The sequence below is a fragment of the Podarcis filfolensis genome, assembly GCF_964270895.1.
Source record: "Podarcis filfolensis genome assembly, chromosome: 16".
Taxonomy (NCBI): Eukaryota; Metazoa; Chordata; class Lepidosauria; order Squamata; family Lacertidae; genus Podarcis; species Podarcis filfolensis.
Window position 1 is genome coordinate 27,138,821 of NC_139620.1, and position 18,517 is coordinate 27,157,337.

Genomic DNA, 18,517 nt, shown 5'->3' on the forward strand with positions numbered 1-18,517 from the left:
ACATTATTCAAAATTAAAAAGGTATCATTGAATGCATTGCAGGGCCTCTGAATCTGGAACAGATGAGTAAAATTTGTCTGCATCTGGTTGTTCTCTTTTCTTCAACCAGATCCCACTCACCCTCTTTATCACAGTGTATGTTTGAAGTTGTTGACATACTATAAATTACAACTTGGAGAGGCACTCCCACCATGGCGTCCTGCCGGAAATTGCATTCCAGTGTTTACTTCAGGCTGCAGGCTGTTTTTGAAGGAAACATGGCTGCTGGAGGCACTCTTGGCCAGGAAGAAATGACTTGCCCCGTTTGCCACCAACCTTTCTTGGAGCCAGTGATTACTGACTGTGGACACAGTTTCTGCTACGCTTGCCTCATCCAGTATTGGAGCGACTCTGATGGAGCAGGTTTTTGCCCTCAGTGCGGAAAACCTTTTAAAGAAGGCAGCTACACATGGAACCATGAGCTAGCAAGCCATGCAGGGGAATCCACAAAATCTAAAGAAGGGGAAGATGCAAAAAGCAAGACAGGAAGGTGTGATAAGCCGGAGAAACTCCTGGAATCCTGTGAGGGTGATGATCAAATGGTTCGAAAGAAAAAGGTAGGAAACTAGGGAGGGGCGGGAGGGAAATGAATTTGGTTTGCTTACTTAAAAAAAAGTTCAATTGATTCACATGTATCTCTTCCATAAAATTTATGTATACAAACCAGAAAGCAGTTTACAAAAATAATAAAACAATAAAGTTATCGATAAAAGCAGTTAAACAGCATTTAAAACATTCAAAAAGTAATTAAAATCTGCAATAAGCTGAAAACAGAATAAAGCATATGCTACCCTCTGCTTGCTCATAATTAACCCGCCATGGGCCCACACTTTAGCTTGGTCTTTTAGGAACACAGAGTGACACTGTACAATGTTATAAATGAGACCCTCCCCTACTGACGGACTTGGGAAATTGTTGTCACCAAATCAACTAGGGTTGCTAGGTCAGGAGCATCTCAGACCCTGAAATTTCAAGGCCCAGACCTGAGACCTAAGGGAGCCCCCTGTTGATGTCATGGGGACAGGCCCTGGAGACGGAGGTTAATTGGGAGAAGGGCTTGGAGGAGGACAGCCTCCTCACTGAGCCTCTGTGCTATGATTTGCAACTGGCTCCTGTTGCGTTTGCAAAGTAAAGGAAGGATTGGACCCTGGTTAAAAATCAAGACACGAGGCTTTGACCAGCAAGGCTCTCGGAGAAAAGTGCGTCCACCACACCCCTCACCAGGCCATTTTATTAGCAAAAGAATCTTTTACACAGTGCTCGTAAGAACCAATCATATTTCCTCTGAGCATTTCATTAAACCCCACGTGGGGAAAAAGTTACACTACAACACTAATTAGCATGCATATATTTTGGGGTAAATATGTTGAGAACTACAAAGGGGTAGTAAATAACTTGAGAACTACAAAGGGGTGGTAAATAAGTTGAGAACTACAAAGGGGTGCATCTGGCAACCCCAGAGCTGAGAAATAAACATGATAAGAAGGATAGCCAGAAAGACCAGATCACTACCACCTTCATGTGAGATCTGTTTCCTGGCTCCAATATTACCATCTTAAGATTATATATAAGAAACTACATCAAAGAACTTGCCCACTATCTTTATGGCACAGGATGCCTGCCTGGCGAAGCAACTGCTGTGTACTGCTGTGTACGTGACGTGAGGAGAGAGAAATGGGCAGTAGAGTCAAAAGGGCATGAAAAGGGCACGAATGTAGAATCTTATAGGATTTAATCAGAAATTATCGTCAATATATCAAACCCAGTCAACACAATGTCTTCATCGTGGACACGATGGCTTGATGTATATTTTATAATTCCTCATGGTAATCCCATCTGACCCCTACAGGCTCCTACTGGGTTGAAGCTTGCAGGTTAGATGCACAAAATTCTTAATTACTAATAATAATGCATAGTAGAGGAAATTGCATATGAAAGTATGTATATTGGGGAAAATGTGCTGTAAAATGCTGGTGAATTTTCATGAGCTGCTCCTTTTTATTTATTTAATAAATTGGCAAAGTGGTTCAGAAATGTGACAAATTGAACATAAGTTTGGGGGGGGGGGGAGAAAAACACCAGAATGCACAGATACATTCATCCCTAATGAAGGAAGGTGAGGACAGGTGACCCCACCTAGGCCCGAAGTCACCCCCCCAAAGCAGGCTCAAAGCTTCTCAAAGCTTTTCAAAATCATTTTCTCAGCTAAAAGGCATTAGTTAAGCATCTGCTCATTTGCTCTGCTCTTGCAAGGCAAACCGTTACTTTTATCAGCACAAGAGATCTTCAAAAAGGCTAATGAATAGACTCTGTCAGAGCAGGCCTACCCGAGGGCAAAGCCTTAAAAGGCTATGAAGGGAGAGGTGTAGGGGTCGCACTTTGTGCCTGGGAGGGGTTGCTGTCAGTGATCCCTGCGCCTTGTACCTGAGGTGAATTCCTGGGGTAAATTCAGTAAAATCCTCTCTTAATCTTGCTTTGCAATTGCTAGCAAACAGCAGCCAGACCCATTTCCTGTGCTTGCCAGCTAAGCAGAAACCGCATCTATTTACCGTATGTGGTCAGACAGAGCGAGGCGGCCGCTTCCTATTGCAGCTTCCTATTGCAGCTTCCTGTTGCAGTAACTCAAGAGAAGAACACACGAACAAGGGAAGGAGGGGGGCTTAGCTGGTCAGATAGCCATATGCCATATAAGGAAATAAGCATAACCTTGCTAGCTGATTGGAGAATTTGAAGAGGTGGGAAGAGATGGGCAGACTCTCAGGTATAAAGATGCTTGTTTATTTGTATCTATGGGCCAGTCTTTTGGGAACGATCCCCCTGGCCACCTCTGTGCACAGATTTCAATAAAACTTTTTTCTCCAAAGAAGAATCTTTCCTGGTGCTTTTTGCTCTCTCTCTTCGGCCCTGGGGACGCAGGCAAACGATTCCCTGGCAAGGATAAGGCTTCAGCCTTCATTTTGGTGCGTTGGGCCGGGAAATTGCCCCACCCCAGGGGGCCGGGGAGGGCCAGGCCCGACCTCGGTGAACAGCTCCGGACCGGCGTTCGCGGCTCCAAGTGCGCACCCCTGCCTGTTCGTGGGGGGAGCCGGCCACACCGCTCCGGAGTGGAGACACCCCTGGTCGAGGGAGAAAAGAGGACGGCCGAAGGAGAGGTCCGCAGCGGAGTGCAGGTAAGCCCTAAGGGAAAGGGCGTGGTAGGAAGCCCGATCAGCTTCCTCTGGCTGTGAGCAGTAGAGTGCCGCCAGAAAAGGAACAAAGGAACTGGCCGTGGCAATAAGGTGCCGCCCCGCCAGACGGGAAAAGGGAAAAGGGGAAATAGACGTGGCAGTGGAGTGCCGCCAGTAAGGTTGGGGAAAGGGGAAACAGAGGGAAAATTATTTTGGTGTGTTTTGTGTGTTGCATGTTGGAATTATATTGGGGTGTGTTTTGTGTGTTGTGTGCCAGATACTCCAGTGGTTGAATTGTCAAGTGTGGGCCGGGGCTTAGCGTCCCCTTGGCCGAGCGATTGCAGGGCTGTGCATTTCTTAGCAACGCGAGTTCGCTAAGTCACAGCCTGTAGTGGTTGGTGTGTGAAAGGATCTTAAGCCCGGTTAGGAGCGGAGTATCTGAGAAAAAAAAAAAAAAAATGGGGTCTGGGGCAAGCTAACGTAGTCCTCTGAAATGCTTTTTAACCAACTGGAAAGCAGCTACGAAGCATGATGATTGGGTTCAAATTGAGAAGAGGAAGAGGATGATGAGGAGTTTATGAAGGGACTAATTGAGTTAGCAAAGAAAGGAAAAAATGTGGACACAGTATCAGACATTGAGATTGCAACAGTATGTACAACCCTATGCGAAAGAAGTGGATGTTAGTTCCCATTTGTTGGCACAGAAGGAATGGATAGAAGCAGAAACCAGGGCGTCCCTCCATAAGTCCCATAAGGCACAGAAAAAGGGTGGGACTGCAATGATGCCTCTACGCAGAGTGTATGACCCACCAGCCCCCCAGGACAGGGTGGGGAAGCACCACCTTGCACTTATACAGTCCAACATGTGCCTTTTTCAAGTGCTGATGTGTGTGTGCAGTTGGAGAAATTAGAACCCTACCTTTGAGAAGAACCCAGATGATATTGCCAACGCCCCATTATAAAGGCTGCCTTTGTAGCTCAGGCAGCGTCCGATATTCGCCAAAAGAAAAAAATCCAGAAGCCTGAGGGGTTCATCGGCCATGGGCTGGAATAGATGTTGGAAATAGCTCAAACCACTTGCAATCAGAAAGATGAGGAAGCCCAGAGAAAAAAGGAGAAGTATCAAACAGAGAAGTTGATGGCATTACAGGCAGCCACCCCCACCCCTCAGGAAAGAGGAAGTGCCCGGGGAGGAGGGCGAAGCCGCCTGGGGACGGAATCAGTGCGCCATCTGCCGACAGGAAGGGCACTGGAAGAGAGAATGCCCTATTCTATTATTAGGAAGAGATTTGTTGGTAAAGTTGCAAGCCCAAATTACTTTTAAGCCATCGGGAGAAGCCACATTGTCCACTATGTCACTTGGGGAACTGGTTGTGGAGGCACCCTTGAGGGAACATTGGCGCCTCATGATGGTAAAAGAAGAGGAGGGACCCATCCCCGCCAGTATTCTGGAACAAGTGAACCCCCCCAGGAATGGCAAAGAATATCCCACCAATAATCGTGAAGCCCAAGCCATTTGTCAATCCTGTTGCAGTAAATAAGTATCCCATCCCACGAAGGGCGACTGAAGGTGTGTGGGTGCATCTAGAGCGACTGCTCCAACATAGGATCTTGAGGCAATGCCAATCACAGTGAAACACCCCTTTGTTACCAGTGAAGAAAGGAAGCAGGCTATTATCCTGATACCAGAACCAAAGAACTCCGTGGCTTTCTGGGGTCTGCAGGATTTTGTAGGATATGGATATTTAATTACAGCATCATTGCCAAGCCTCTACATGAGTCAACCAGAGGAACTGAGAGAGACCCCTTTGTTTGGGGCACAGAACAACAGCAAGCCTTCGTGGATTTGAAGAGGGCACTACAGCAAGCCCCAGCGCTTGGCATCCCAAACCCTGAGAAACCCTTTACTCTATTCGTGGATGAGGACCAAGGGACAGCGAAAGGGGTTTTGTGCCAAAAATTGGGAAGCTGGCAACAGCCAGTGGCATACCTATCTGAGTGCCTGATGCCTACAGAACAAGGCTTACCGCCGTGCATGAGAGCAGTTGTGGCAGTAGCCACCCTACTGAACAAAGCAGACAAATTTACTTTTGGCCAAGACACTGTTTGTGTGACCCCGCATGCAGTCCCAGCTCTGCTTGACATGAAGGGTACCTATTTCCTCTCCCAAGCAAAGATGAGAAAGTGTCAGATGTTATTGTTGCATCCGCGTTTGAAGTTTCAGGTCACCACCGCCCTCAACCCAGCTACCCTGTCCCCGGTAGGAGAAGGTGAGGAGCAGATGCACAATTGCATTGGAGTGATGGATGAAGTATATTCCAGCCGACCAGACCTCAAAGATGAAGCAAACCCCCACTGGCCTTCATGGTTTGTGGATGGAAGCAGCTTTGTTAAGGCTGGACAGCGAAAAGCAGGCTATGCAGTGGTAGCCTTGGAAGACCAAGTGATCGAAGTGCAGCCACTCCCGCCTGGAACATCGGCCCGGCTGGCATAAATAACAGCGCTCACCAGAGCCTTGTGGAAGGAAAGAGGTTTGCTTACCTCCAGAGGAAATCAGGTGGCCCACCCACAAGCCTCATTGAACCTCCTGGATGCAGTATGGGAACCTGAGGCAGTAGCAGTGGTACACTGTTATGGACACAAAACTGGACTAGGAGAAGTGGCCAGAGGAAACCGACTAGCAGACAGAGTGGCCAAGGAAGCAGCCCGGGAACCAGCTCCCGCGTCAGTTATTGGAGCACTGGTCCCTGAAAGGATCTTGAACACCGCTGATAAGCCAATATACACCAAAAAGGAAAGGGATACTGCAGATGCCCAGGAACTGACTATGTCCAAAGAAGGATGGTACCTTATTCATGATGACAGAATATGGATCCCAGAGTCCCTTTCTCGGCAGATTACTCAGAGATACCATGAGTCCACCCACATGGGACCAGATGCCACAACCAGACAGCTGAAGCAGTGCTTCTACATAGCCCACCTTTATCAACTGGCAGCCCAGATTTCCAGGAAGTGCCCGCTGTGTCAAAAGAATAATCCCAGAACCGGACCCTTGGCTCCCCCGGGGATTCAGCATAGTGGAACTGCACCCATGGAAGACCTTGTTGCAGATTTCACTGAATTGCCCCACTGTGGACTATACCGCTACCTGTTCGTGGCGATCTGCACGTATACAGGATGGGTTGGAGCTTGGCCTACCAGAACTGAGGGGGCGTCCGAGGTAACCAGCTGCCTGTTATAGAAGATCATTCCCCGCTATGGACTACCTAGGTCAATAGGATCTGACAATGGACCAGCCTTTGTCCACTCAGTTTTGCAATAACCCCCCATGCTAGTCAAAATGTGCAGTTTGATCATTATGTGCAGTAATTCTCCCGAGATTTTTTCTCTTTCTAATAGGTGGACCCACGAACGCACCCCGTGTGCTCTGACTGAACCCCTGCACCAGTTCGAGCCGGGTGACGAGGTGTGGATCAAAGACTGGGCCCAGACACCTCTACAACCGTGTTGGAAGGGTCCCCACACTGTCCTGCTGTCCACACCCACCACTGTTAAAGTCACCGGCATCACCCCGTGGGTCCACCACACCCGAGCGAAGAAAGTTGTGTCTGACTGGTCAGCTACGCCAAATCCTGCTGATCCTCTGAAGCTAACCATCTCCAGAAGAGCGCTAGACGACCGCCCTGCTAGGGTCACTCTGGACGCTGACCCTTCTACGCACGGCTGAAGAAGGTGGATGGGAGGGGCGCCCGCAGGCAGCGCTCCCACCGTAGTTACCCGACAACCAGACAATCCAGGCGCAGCTCCCCCTGGACTGATTTTATTAAGCCCAGACAATTTTACCCCTCTTGACGTGCTGACCCCTTCTGAACGTCCCTTGAACGCTTGGGTTTATTCTTGTGGTTGCCATTATATCTACAATTCTTATAGGCGACCGTGGGGTTACGCAATTTGCGTTCATGACGGTTGGGTAGCAGGAAAGTTGCTTCAAGTAATAGGGGAGGAGGAGATACTTTGGCGACCCACCCCTACGGGTGAGGCGTTTATAGAAGCACAGTTTCAGTTGGCCTTACAGGGTTAAGAGATGGAGTGGTGGGAGGAGCCATGGACAGATTGGGGTTGGTGGGTAGGAATAATCTTACTGCTTTTCTGCTTCTGTATGCCCTGCTTGATGCAATGTGTGCAAAATATGATGGGGAAGATGATGTCCCGCAGGATGGGGCCCCGTGTCATGGCCCTCACTGCTCTCCTCCAGGAATACTATGAACCCGAGCGACCAGAACGAACCTAAGTATTAGGTTGTTCATAAGAAGAGGAGGGAGTGAAGGGAGAGGTGTAGGGGTCGCACTTTGTGCCTGGGAGGGGTTGCTGTCAGTGATCCCTGCGCCTTGTACCTGAGGTGAATTCCTGGGGTAAATTCAGTAAAATCCTCTCTTAATCTTGCTTTGCAATTGCTAGCAAACAGCAGCCAGACCCATTTCCTGTGCTTGCCAGCTAAGCAGAAACCGCATCTATTTACCGTATGTGGTCAGACAGAGCGAGGCGGCCGCTTCCTATTGCAGCTTCCTATTGCAGCTTCCTGTTGCAGTAACTCAAGAGAAGAACACACGAACAAGGGAAGGAGGGGGGCTTAGCTGGTCAGATAGCCATATGCCATATAAGGAAATAAGCATAACCTTGCTAGCTGATTGGAGAATTTGAAGAGGTGGGAAGAGATGGGCAGACTCTCAGGTATAAAGATGCTTGTTTATTTGTATCTATGGGCCAGTCTTTTGGGAACGATCCCCCTGGCCACCTCTGTGCACAGATTTCAATAAAACTTTTTTCTCCAAAGAAGAATCTTTCCTGGTGCTTTTTGCTCTCTCTCTTCGGCCCTGGGGACGCAGGCAAACGATTCCCTGGCAAGGATAAGGCTTCAGCCTTCAGCTACACTACTTCTAGATCACACAAATGACACCTTGGCCTACAAAGCCTCAGCAGTGGTGTTATGTACTGAAGTTCTCACCCTGGGCCAGCAGGGGGATACTGTAGATAGTTTTCACTCAGGTCCACATATGCAAATAAGGGATTGAAAGTGACGTTCAGTGATTGGATAGTTACAGAAAATGGTTACTGTTGCATTGTAGTGGAGCTCTATATAAGCAGGCTGGCTGAACCCTTCAGTTCAGTTCAGTTCAGTTCTGGCCTGTGAATAAACAAGAGCTGTTTGAAGAATCACTGTGTCGTCTGATATGTTCACCCACAACTTAACAGGTGGTATTGTATCTTTCTGGTCAATTATTCTGGTTGTGTAGAAGAACTCAGCTGTTACATTTCCATGTGTGTGTGGGGGGGGGGAGGAAATGAAGGAGTGGATGGAGTTGTACTTCTAAATCAAGAACTTTACTAAGAAACATCTGATGTTTTTTATATTTATAAGGGAACTATGATACCGAAAGGGACGTCCACACTGCTTGTAGTTATGGAAGAAGACATTAAGTGCCCTATTTGCATAGACTACTTCACAGGCATTGTGACTCTAGATTGTGGCCATAACTTTTGTAAGTCCTGTATCAACCATCACTGTGATACATGGAAGGAAATAGGTCCACCGGAATGTCCTATCTGCCGAACCAAGATCCAGAAAGGGAGTTACCGGCCAAACTGGCTGCTGACCAGCATTTTAGAAAACTTCAAACGCTGCAAAGAAGAACTGTGTGACAGACACAAGGAAAAACTTCTACTGTTCTGCAAAGAAGACAGAGAATTGCTATGTTCCAAGTGTGAACATTCGCCACAGCACAGCCAGCACTCAGTGGTTCTCCTGGAGCATATTGAACAGGTAGGAACTAGTCTAGATAAGCCCCAACAAACATTGTGTCTTACAGATGTTTTGCAATGCAGATCTCAGACCAAAAACAAAATAGGTTACAGAATGCATATACATATGAGGGGAAAATGCAATGCATTTATTGGTGAAAATAAAATGCAAAATTATGTTGTATTAGGGAGAAATGAGTTCCAAAAAATTTCCTATATGGAGAGCAGTTCTGTCCATCCCACCTGCCAGTTTAGATATTTGTACTTTAAATTTTTTTGCACTCCAGGTTCCATGGAAATCTTTGCCACCCTAATGGTGATAGGAAGGGGGTTGAATCCTGTGTTGTAGCTGTTATCCCCTGCCCAACCCCCATGGCTCAAGTTTGACAAGTGGGTAGGATCACCTGACATAATTAGGAGCTGCTAGACCCATACCAAAAGGGACGCAGGTGGTGCTGTGGGTTAAACCACAGAGCCTAGGACTTGCCGATCAGAAGGTCGGTGGTTCGAATCCCCGTGACAGGGTGAGCTCCCGTTGCTCGGTCCCTGCTCCTGCCAACCTAGCAGTTCGAAAGCACGTCAAAGTGCAAGTAGATAAATAGGTACCGCTCCGGCGGGAAGGTAAACGGCGTTTCTGTGCGCTGCTCTCGTTCGCCAGAAGCGGCTTAGTCATGCTGGCCACATGACCCGGAAGCTGTACTCCGGCTCCCTCGGCCAATAAAGCGAGATGAGCGGGCAACCCCAGAGTCGGCCACGACTGGACCTAATGGTCAGGGGTCCCTTTACCTTTACTTAGACCCATACCTGAACCTCAGTTGACTCCTATCAAGTCTCTTCTCTCCAGACGTCTCCTTGAGAGGAGGATTTTACTCCTGAGGAGTCCTTGCAAGTAACTGACCACTGATGGGAATGGGCTGGGTTTGTATTGGGCACTGCCTTTCTCTAGGGCTCAGGACCCATTTGGCTTCAGTGTCAGAGGACTAACTTTGGTTGTGAACAGCCCCTACTTAGTTTTGTGTGAGGACCCCAACTCCCTGCCCCCAGATGGAGCCTGATTCAGAACTTGGTGTAGGGCTCCCCTATCTGGGACAAGAGAAGGTGAGATTCGCCCCTCCCCCCACTTTTAGTCTGAAGTGGTACAGTCAAACCTCAGTTGTCGAACGTAATCCATTCCGGAAGACTGTTTGACTTTCAAAATGTTCGACAACCGAGGTTCAAATGGCTGCAGGCAAAGTCAATGGAGAAAAAATATAAAAACTCTCCAGAAGTCGTTCAGCTTCTGAAAATCGTTCGAAAACCGGAGCAGTTACTTCTGGGTGTTCGGCGTTTGGAGCCAAAACATACGATAATGGAAGTGTTCGGGAACCGAGGTTTGACTGTACAAACTAGGTTTTTTATTTTTTAAAAAAATAATAAATAAAATAAAAATGTACATCCCACTCCCGAGACAATTCCATTGTAACTATCCAACCTCCCAAAATTTGAACACCTCTTGCGATGGTTTGACCCCTTTCTGTTTTAACAGTAAATATTCTACAAATACCTTCCATAGCTCCTCAAAATCATCTCTCCTGCATATTCCCCGTTTTACCTGACAAGGTGAGATTTAAGACGAAAATATATACCACAAAAGCGATGAGGAACCTGCTGTGGCCCTTCTGTCACCAGATACTGATGTGGACTCCTCTTATACATAAAGACCTAACTGCCCTGAGGTTTACCAATAGGGATGCGGGTGGCGCTGTGGTCCAAACCACTGAGCCTCTTGGGCTTGCTGATCAGAAGGTTGGCAGTTCGAATCCCCACGACGGAGTGAGCTCCTGTTGCTCTGTCCCAGCTCCTGCCAACCTAGCAGTTCGGAAGCACGCCAGTGCAAGTAGATAAATAGGTACCACTGTGGTGGGAAGGTAAATGGTGTTTCCGTGCTCTCTGGTTTCCGTCACAGTGTTCTCTTGTGCCAGAAGCAGTTTAGTCCTGCTGGCCACATGACCTGGAAAGCTGTCTGTGGACAAACGCCGGCTCCCTCGGCCTTTGACTGCTTAACTGTCCAGGGGTCCCTTACCTTTACCTTTAAACCTGCAGTTTACCACTGCCTGTTTACAGAGGCCCTCCCACTAGAAAGCTCTGACAGGGTGGCAAGGGCGACTTTGGGGTGTGTCTCTTTTCAAGCATTTAGTGCAACATAGAAGGGTTGTTAGAGGCCAAACTAAACAGGATGGACAAAGTACAGTTCCTATATTATCAGCCGTGTAAATAAAGTGATGTTAATGACAGACCTCCAACTGCTCGTGTTTATTTACAGAGAATCTGTCACAGATTGGTGAACCTTTGAGGATGCATTCAATGATTCAGTTATTAGGCAGTGTCCCTGCTCAATTTTCCTTATAATATGCGACTGAAGTGTTCATATAACACTGCACAGGTGATCAATGTCATTTTATTATAAAACCAATAAAATATTCCCCAGAAAGGGACACATCCTAGGACAGGAGAAGGGTGGTGGAGGATATGTCCTGGGGCCAAATAGAGCTTCCCAGAGGGCTGCATTTGGCCCCTGGGCCTGCATGTCCCCACACTTGCCCCAGGGCCTAGGGAATAAAGAAGAGAAGATCCCTCAAGACTGGCGAATCATTCACTGCTTAGCTCATAATGTGGAGTTTAGGAGAATTCCCATGTTTCCTGGCCAGCAGAAGCGTCACACATCCAGGATTTTCATCTGAGCCAGAGAATAATTTTGTGGTTCTACATTTCCTTTCCTGAGCCTGAGAAGAAATTCACTGGTATCCCCATACAAGGAAGGGACAAAACAAAACAAAACAAAACCCTCACCAGGACAAACTCATTGTATGTTCTGTCCCTGTAGCTGAGATCTCATTTATCTTCTTGTTTCTTTCAGGGGATCAGAAGGAACTTGGACAGGTATGTAACTCTTTCTTGTCACATACAAACACACACACACACACACACACACACACACACACACACACAACTACAGAACAGATTCTGTTTCATTGAAAACAACATGTTCTTACAAGTATGACAAAAAAATCTGCTATGTACAATCAACATTGAAAGCAAGGCTGGGAAATCTTTCTCTAATACCCTTTTAACCTTGACAACATTGATTTACTCTTACAACCTTTTACATATACTGTAAAACATAAATTTGGAAATTGAGTAATGGGTCTGTGCCTTCTGACGGCACCAGTCCCCCTCACTTTTCTGCTTTTCCCATCACTTATCCCACAAATTGGGCCAAAGGAATTGCTGCAGGACTCTTACTATATTCGTTAGTAGAAAGGGCACCCTGATGTGCTATAAATTTTGGAAAGTGGCTTTTCTGCCTGCTCTCTGTGCATTTGGACACCTCTTACGATCTTGTAGTCAATTGTGCATGGTCTGAAGATCAAGAACGGGTTATTGTCTATGTCTGGATAGAACTGGAGTCCATTTTTAATCATGATGTTGGACTGAATCTTTCAACACTGCACTGATTCTGTGACTTCTTAGAATTCCTGAGCAGTACTAGGAAATCTCCCTCAAATGCAACCCCTGCTTTCTCCTCTGGTCAATTTCACTCTGAAATGTGAGGCATGGGGAATGATATTGAGTTGGGGAACCTTTGGATTTCCAGATGTTCTTAGACTACAGCTGTCATCATGCTGGATTGAACTTATGTGGTCTCTAGCTGTTATGATAAAAAGAACTAGGATTAGTATTGTTTAAGTTATAAAATTTAAAAAGTTGATTGGAAAAAAAGGTGTTAGTTAAAAGGAATGTTAAGAGATTAGAATTTGCTGGATTAACAATTTGAACTAGAAAACAAGAAGGGGAGGTATGAGGAAGTCAAAGAAACATGTTATTGAAAAATTGATATGGAAATTGATTTGTTTTTAATATTTTTATTTTTATTTTTATTTTTGTGTTTGTATAAAATTGGAAAATTGAATAAATATTTATATAAAAAAAGAGAGAGATAAGAAAAAAAAATTAGACTACAGCTGTCATCATCTCTGACCCCTGGCAGGGCAGCTGAGGCTAATAAGAGTTGGACAGAGCGACGGCTTGCTCATTCCTGGTCTAGAGGGTTCACTAGATTGAAATGTTCTTGGGAGAGAGACCTCCAGGCTCAAAATGTCAGACTGGGACTCTTATCTGTGAATGTATCTGCGGGAAATTGCAGTCAAGCATAACTAGCAAGCATAGGGCTAGTTAGTGCATGAAGGGGTTAAAACCACCGAGTTAGATTCCTACACTCAGCTAGGTCATGCCCCCTCTCCTCAGGAGAGGAAGGAAGTGAAGCCTTCCCTCCCTCCCTCCCTAGCTCTCCATGCAATGTAACTGACCAAGGAGGATGTGCCTAAGCTTGTTCTCCAAGCTTAGAACACATGCTTGAAGCTACTGTGTCTTTTGCTCTATAAGATGCACCTAGTTTTTAGAGGAGGAATACAAGGAAAAAAATATTCTGAATCAAATTTTGTTGAAGAAAGCAATGCAAAGCTTCAGCGAAAGCAACGCAAAGCCTCTTCAGCGCAATGGGAGGACGTTCCCGCTGCCCTGAAGAGGCTTCGCACGGCTATCGCAGAAGCCAGAACAGCAAGAGAGATCGCTACGCAGCAATCCCTCTTGCTGTTCTGGCTTCAGCGATAGCTGCGCAGCCTGCATTTGCTCCATAAGACGCACACACATTTCCCCTTACTTTTTAGGAGGGAAAAGTGCATCTTACAGAGTGAAAAATACGGTATCTTGCTGTATTTTCTACACAGAACAACACATGTATCAGACTTTTGAATAGGTAAGTAAATAATTTTAAACTTAGCAGTGTGTGGTGTGTTCAGTGAGGTCTGTTGCTTCAGCGGACTAAACAGAACTTTTAAACAGGATGAACAGTCTATTCCTATGCTGTACTGCTGCACAATTTGTGACTTGATTTTAAATTCTGCTGGGGCTTTCTGTGTGCTAGCCCTGTGTTTTGAATCTAGGCACCTGGTCAGTTCTTTTGTTGTTCACCCACACATGTGAGTCGACAGGGATTCATATATTAATTCCCCCACAGCATCTTCTCTTCTTATGTTCTTACTACACATTTGTATGGGAGGGCAAGGGGATTGTTCAGTACTGAAAGCTGTCCATCTTCCCTTCCAGGTCCAAAGATGAGGAGGAAGTGGGGCATGAGTTGGTTAATCACCCCAACAGTTGCTCACCGAAAAAAATTTCTCTGATCAACATTACGGAAAAATGGGAAGGTATTGGGGGCAAACAAGGGGGCGGGAAAATACGCTGAACTCAGAGACTTGCTAGTGCTCAGGGACATGGCAAGGGGTGTGTGGGGGGGTGCAGTCCGTCCTGGGTGTCATTCCTAGGCTGTGTGTGACAAAACCCGCCCCCCCCAGGTGGATTGTCATGGTGGCGCTCGCACCCCCGGTGGGTGGATTTTCGTGATTGGTGTGATTGTTGTGAAAATCCACCTGCTGATCATGCAAATACACCCGGGGATCAGCCTGGAACCCCCGCCCCCCGGTGGGTGACGCTTGCATCCTTGACGATCGGTTTTATGCGATCAGCGGGCGTATTTGTTTCGCAGCTAACCCTCCTTAAAAAAAGTCAACAGGAGCGCCTTCTGGGGGTGTGGCTTGGGGAGGAGGCGTGGCCTAGAGAGAACCTTGAGGACCAGTTCAAGAGGACCTTGGGTCTCAGTTCTGCACCTGTAAGACAGGTCTCTGATTAGATCGAGCTGGGCTTGTTTTTACGTTCATCAAATCTCCACTTTCCTTCTGTCCTGCAGGAAGTATAATTCTGGATCCGAGCACAGCATATCCATACCTCATTGTGTCTGATGACCTGAAAAGCGTGAGATGGGGAGATGGAAAGCAGGACGTGCCCACGAGCCTTGAGAGGTTTCACTTTGATCCCTGTGTCCTGGGCTGCGAGAGATTTGTTTCAGGGAAACATTGGTGGGAGGTGGAGGTGGGGATGGAGGTTGAGGAGGAAGAGGCTGAGTGGGCTGTGGGGGTTGTACGAGAATCTTTCCAGAGGAATGCAAAGCGCAGCCTTAGTCCTTATTGTGGGATCTGGGCTGTGGGAAAGGAGAGGAATTCTGGCCATGGCTCATTGAGTGACTCTCTTCCCTCCTGTTGCCTCTGGGCTTTTACTTCTCCCAAGTGGACCGTGTTGAGACTGAAACGTCTTCCCAGGAAGATCAAGGTGTCCCTGGATTATGAAAAGGGAGTTGTGGAATTTTTCGATGCTGATTCGGACAAACCTTCAAATTTGGAAATCTTCAAATTCTGCTCAGCCTTTTTTAATAGGGAGATGGTCATTCCCTATTTGCGGGTAGAACGTGGTGTCACCCTGAAATGCTCTTGAGGAGAAAGCCACATCTCTGCGGCAATGGGGCAAATGGTTCTCACGAATGACTACTGGTTCCTGAACATGCATCGCTGAATCTTTTATCTGTGGGCCAAGAGCTGGGATGTGTCTTGCCAAAGGCAAGGTGGTTCTTTTAAAGTTCAGAAGCAATACAAAATACACAAGTGAGTGAGAAGATTAAAGGTTTTATTCCAAATCAACAAGCGAAGTATACATACCAAGCAAGCACTTCAACCTGCCAATTGGAAGCCCTCCAAGTGTCGTCTGATATGTTCACCCACAACTTAACAGGAAGGAACAGGGGCAGGAAGGGCTCTGTGTCAGACCATTAACTGTTCGATACATTTTGTCTTCCGGATGCATTTCCCATACAGGATGTTGGAGGAATCCATTGGAAAGGGACTATCAAATGGATAGTTTTAACCTTTAAAGCCCTATATGGCCTAGGACCCTCGTACCTACGGGACCGCCTCTCCTGGTATGTCCCACAGAGAAATTTACGGTCTGCAAATAAAAACATCCTGAAGATCCCAGGCCACAGAGAGGTTAGGCTGGCCTCAACTAGAGCCAGGGCTTTCTCGGCTGCAGCTCCAATCTGGTGGAACGCTCTGTCACAAGAGACTAGGGCCCTGCGGGACCTGACATCTTTCCGCAGGGCCTGCAAGACAGAGCTGTTCCACCAGGCCTTTGGTCAGGGCGCAGCCTGACCCCATCCTCTGGCAATCTGCACAGAATTTTGCTTCATGGTTACCATCAATTTGATTTTAATTTGATTTTAATTAATTTTATAATGAATGTTTTTAGAATGTTGGATTATTTTGATTGTTGTTAGCCGCCCTGAGCCCAGCTTCGGCTGGGGAGGGCGGGATATAAATAAAATTTATTATTATTATTATTATTATTATTATTATTATTATTATTACCTTCGGTCTGCCTCTTTGACCTCTATCACAGCACAGTTTCTCTACCAAACACATTTTTTTTAAAAAAAGAACTCTAATGGTTAGAAAGCAGCTTCCTATGGCTACCCATGCCAGTCTCGCCGTGCATCTCATATATTTTTAATTTCATAAAATTTGTACACTGCTTGATTGTGAAAAAAAAAAACAGCCCAAAGTGTTTTGCAAAAGAACCTTCTGTGCCTGTCGTACTGCAGTTTGCAATAAACTTTTTCTACTTTCCACCTCATCTGTCTGAAAAGTAGGTTGGAAGCTGCCCAGCGTAGCTGGGACAACCCAGTCAGATCAACGAGATACAAATAATAAAATTATTATTATTATTATGGAACAGGACGTCCCTATTTCAATCAAATAATTATTGTAGTTCATTGGTACAGCATCTGTTCTGCATGTAGAAGGCCCCAGTTTCACTTCCTAGCATTTTCATGTAGGCTCTGGAAGGACTCCCTGTCTGAAAACCTAGAAAACCACTACCACTCAGTATAGACCCCCTGAGCTAGTTGGACCAGTGGTCTGACTCAGAATAAGGCAGCTTCTTATGTTTCTGGCTAGGAAGCAAACATTTGTATGCTCACAGCTTGAGGGACTCATTTGCATCCAGACTTTGCCTCTGCTCCACCTCTGAAATTCTACCACTTAAATGTGCTTAAAGATTTCTGTGGGGCTGGGAGCTGTACTAAGGTTGAAAAGGCTGGTTGCTCCGTAAATGCTGCTAGACCATGGTTCTGCTAGCACCAGCTCTATGGTTTCTGGGTCTTTTCTTAGCAGGTACTGGCAATCTCCTGGAATCTACAGATTCAGTTCTGGACGCCTTGGCAAAGACTTAGGTCTTATTGCCTTGCCACATGGAGAATTACACACGGACAAGGACTGCAAACTGGATCTGCAGTTGGATAGGGGACAATCTCTGCAATCCCCTCCTTGCTACTCAGATGGAGACATTGGGCTGGAGCCAAACTTTTCCGTTGAAATCAGTGGAACTTAAGTTGAACTTATCCCATTGATTTCTATACTCTGCAGGAGAGGACCTCTGCAGATACCATCTTATCAGGAGGTCTGCTCCATATAACATGGGAACAGGGCCTTTAGTGTGGTGGCACCTGCCTTTGGAATCCCCTCTCGTTAAATATCAGACAGGTGCCGCCTCTGTTGCCTTTTTGGTGCCTGCGGAAGACCTCCCTCTTCCAACAGGGCTTTTGGGTGGAGATCTTTCCCAGTCCACATCTGTCCTGGAATTACGTTAAAATGTTTTATTGCTTGTGTGTTTGCCGCCCTTTGAGAGGGAGGGTGGGCTACAAATCAAATAGATTTCAGTGGGGCTTATGTTCAGCTAACTTAACATGGATCCAGCCTCTGATGTTTGTAGAAAGCTGCATCTCTGTGGACAGCGACGTGACCCACCTCAGGGTTATGGAATGAAAGACTCAAAGTTCACAGTCTCACCCAAGGGGTCACCAGCATGCTGTGTACCTGCTGTTCTGCTTTAAAAACGACCTGCTGATGTCTCCGTGTTGTGTTTGTGTCTTTGAACCACAGGCAATGCAGAAGTGATGCTGAACCAGCCTAGCTCTATGCTGGCACCCCTAGGAAATGTCACTCAGCTCCCCTGCACCCTGTCCGGTGACAGCATCACAACCATCGCAAGCCACACCATCGTCTGGCTCCAGCAGAAGCACCAGGGCTCTCCCAAACGCATTTTGTATTACAAAGATGAATCGAACCAACATAAAGGTTCGGGGGTCCCTGATCGCTTTTCTGCTTTCAAAGATGCCCAAAGCAGCACCTGCTACCTCACTATCTCTGGGGTCCAGGCAGAGGATGATGGCATCTATTACTGCCTGACATCTGCAGGGGGAGAGTACCACAGTGCTTTGGCTTAAGGGAGAACCAAGACCAAAACTCCATCCCACCCCCTTGGGGAATAGGCTATAGACACAGCTGATAAGGAAGTCAATCCAGCAGATGGATTTGCATGAAGACACTTGTCAGAGTCTAGATTCTATTTTTGTAGTTTGGGCAGCGAAGGAAAACCCTCCAAACCACGATCGTGTTTCAGTTCCCACTTGTATAGACCAATAGCAAATCCCTTCTCTCTGATTTCAGATCCTTAGGTAGCTAAATGTCACCATCTACAGAGAAGAAGGAGCTCCTTGGAGGCTTGGTGGTGGGGAGGAGGAATCTAAA

General features: G+C 46.7%; 1 protein-coding gene across 1 annotated transcript; it reads left to right on the forward strand.

The window, feature by feature from the left end:
* Positions 1-15,783, forward strand: LOC310751174 (E3 ubiquitin-protein ligase TRIM11-like). Its single transcript, XM_083590315.1, has 5 exons — positions 1-596; positions 8,626-9,027; positions 11,902-11,924; positions 14,151-14,251; positions 14,791-15,783. The coding sequence occupies exons 1-5, from the start codon at positions 192-194 to the stop codon at positions 15,369-15,371; spliced, it is 1,512 nt and encodes a 503-aa protein (XP_083446441.1). The 5' UTR covers positions 1-191; the 3' UTR covers positions 15,372-15,783.
* Positions 15,784-18,517: the final 2,734 nt, after the last annotated feature.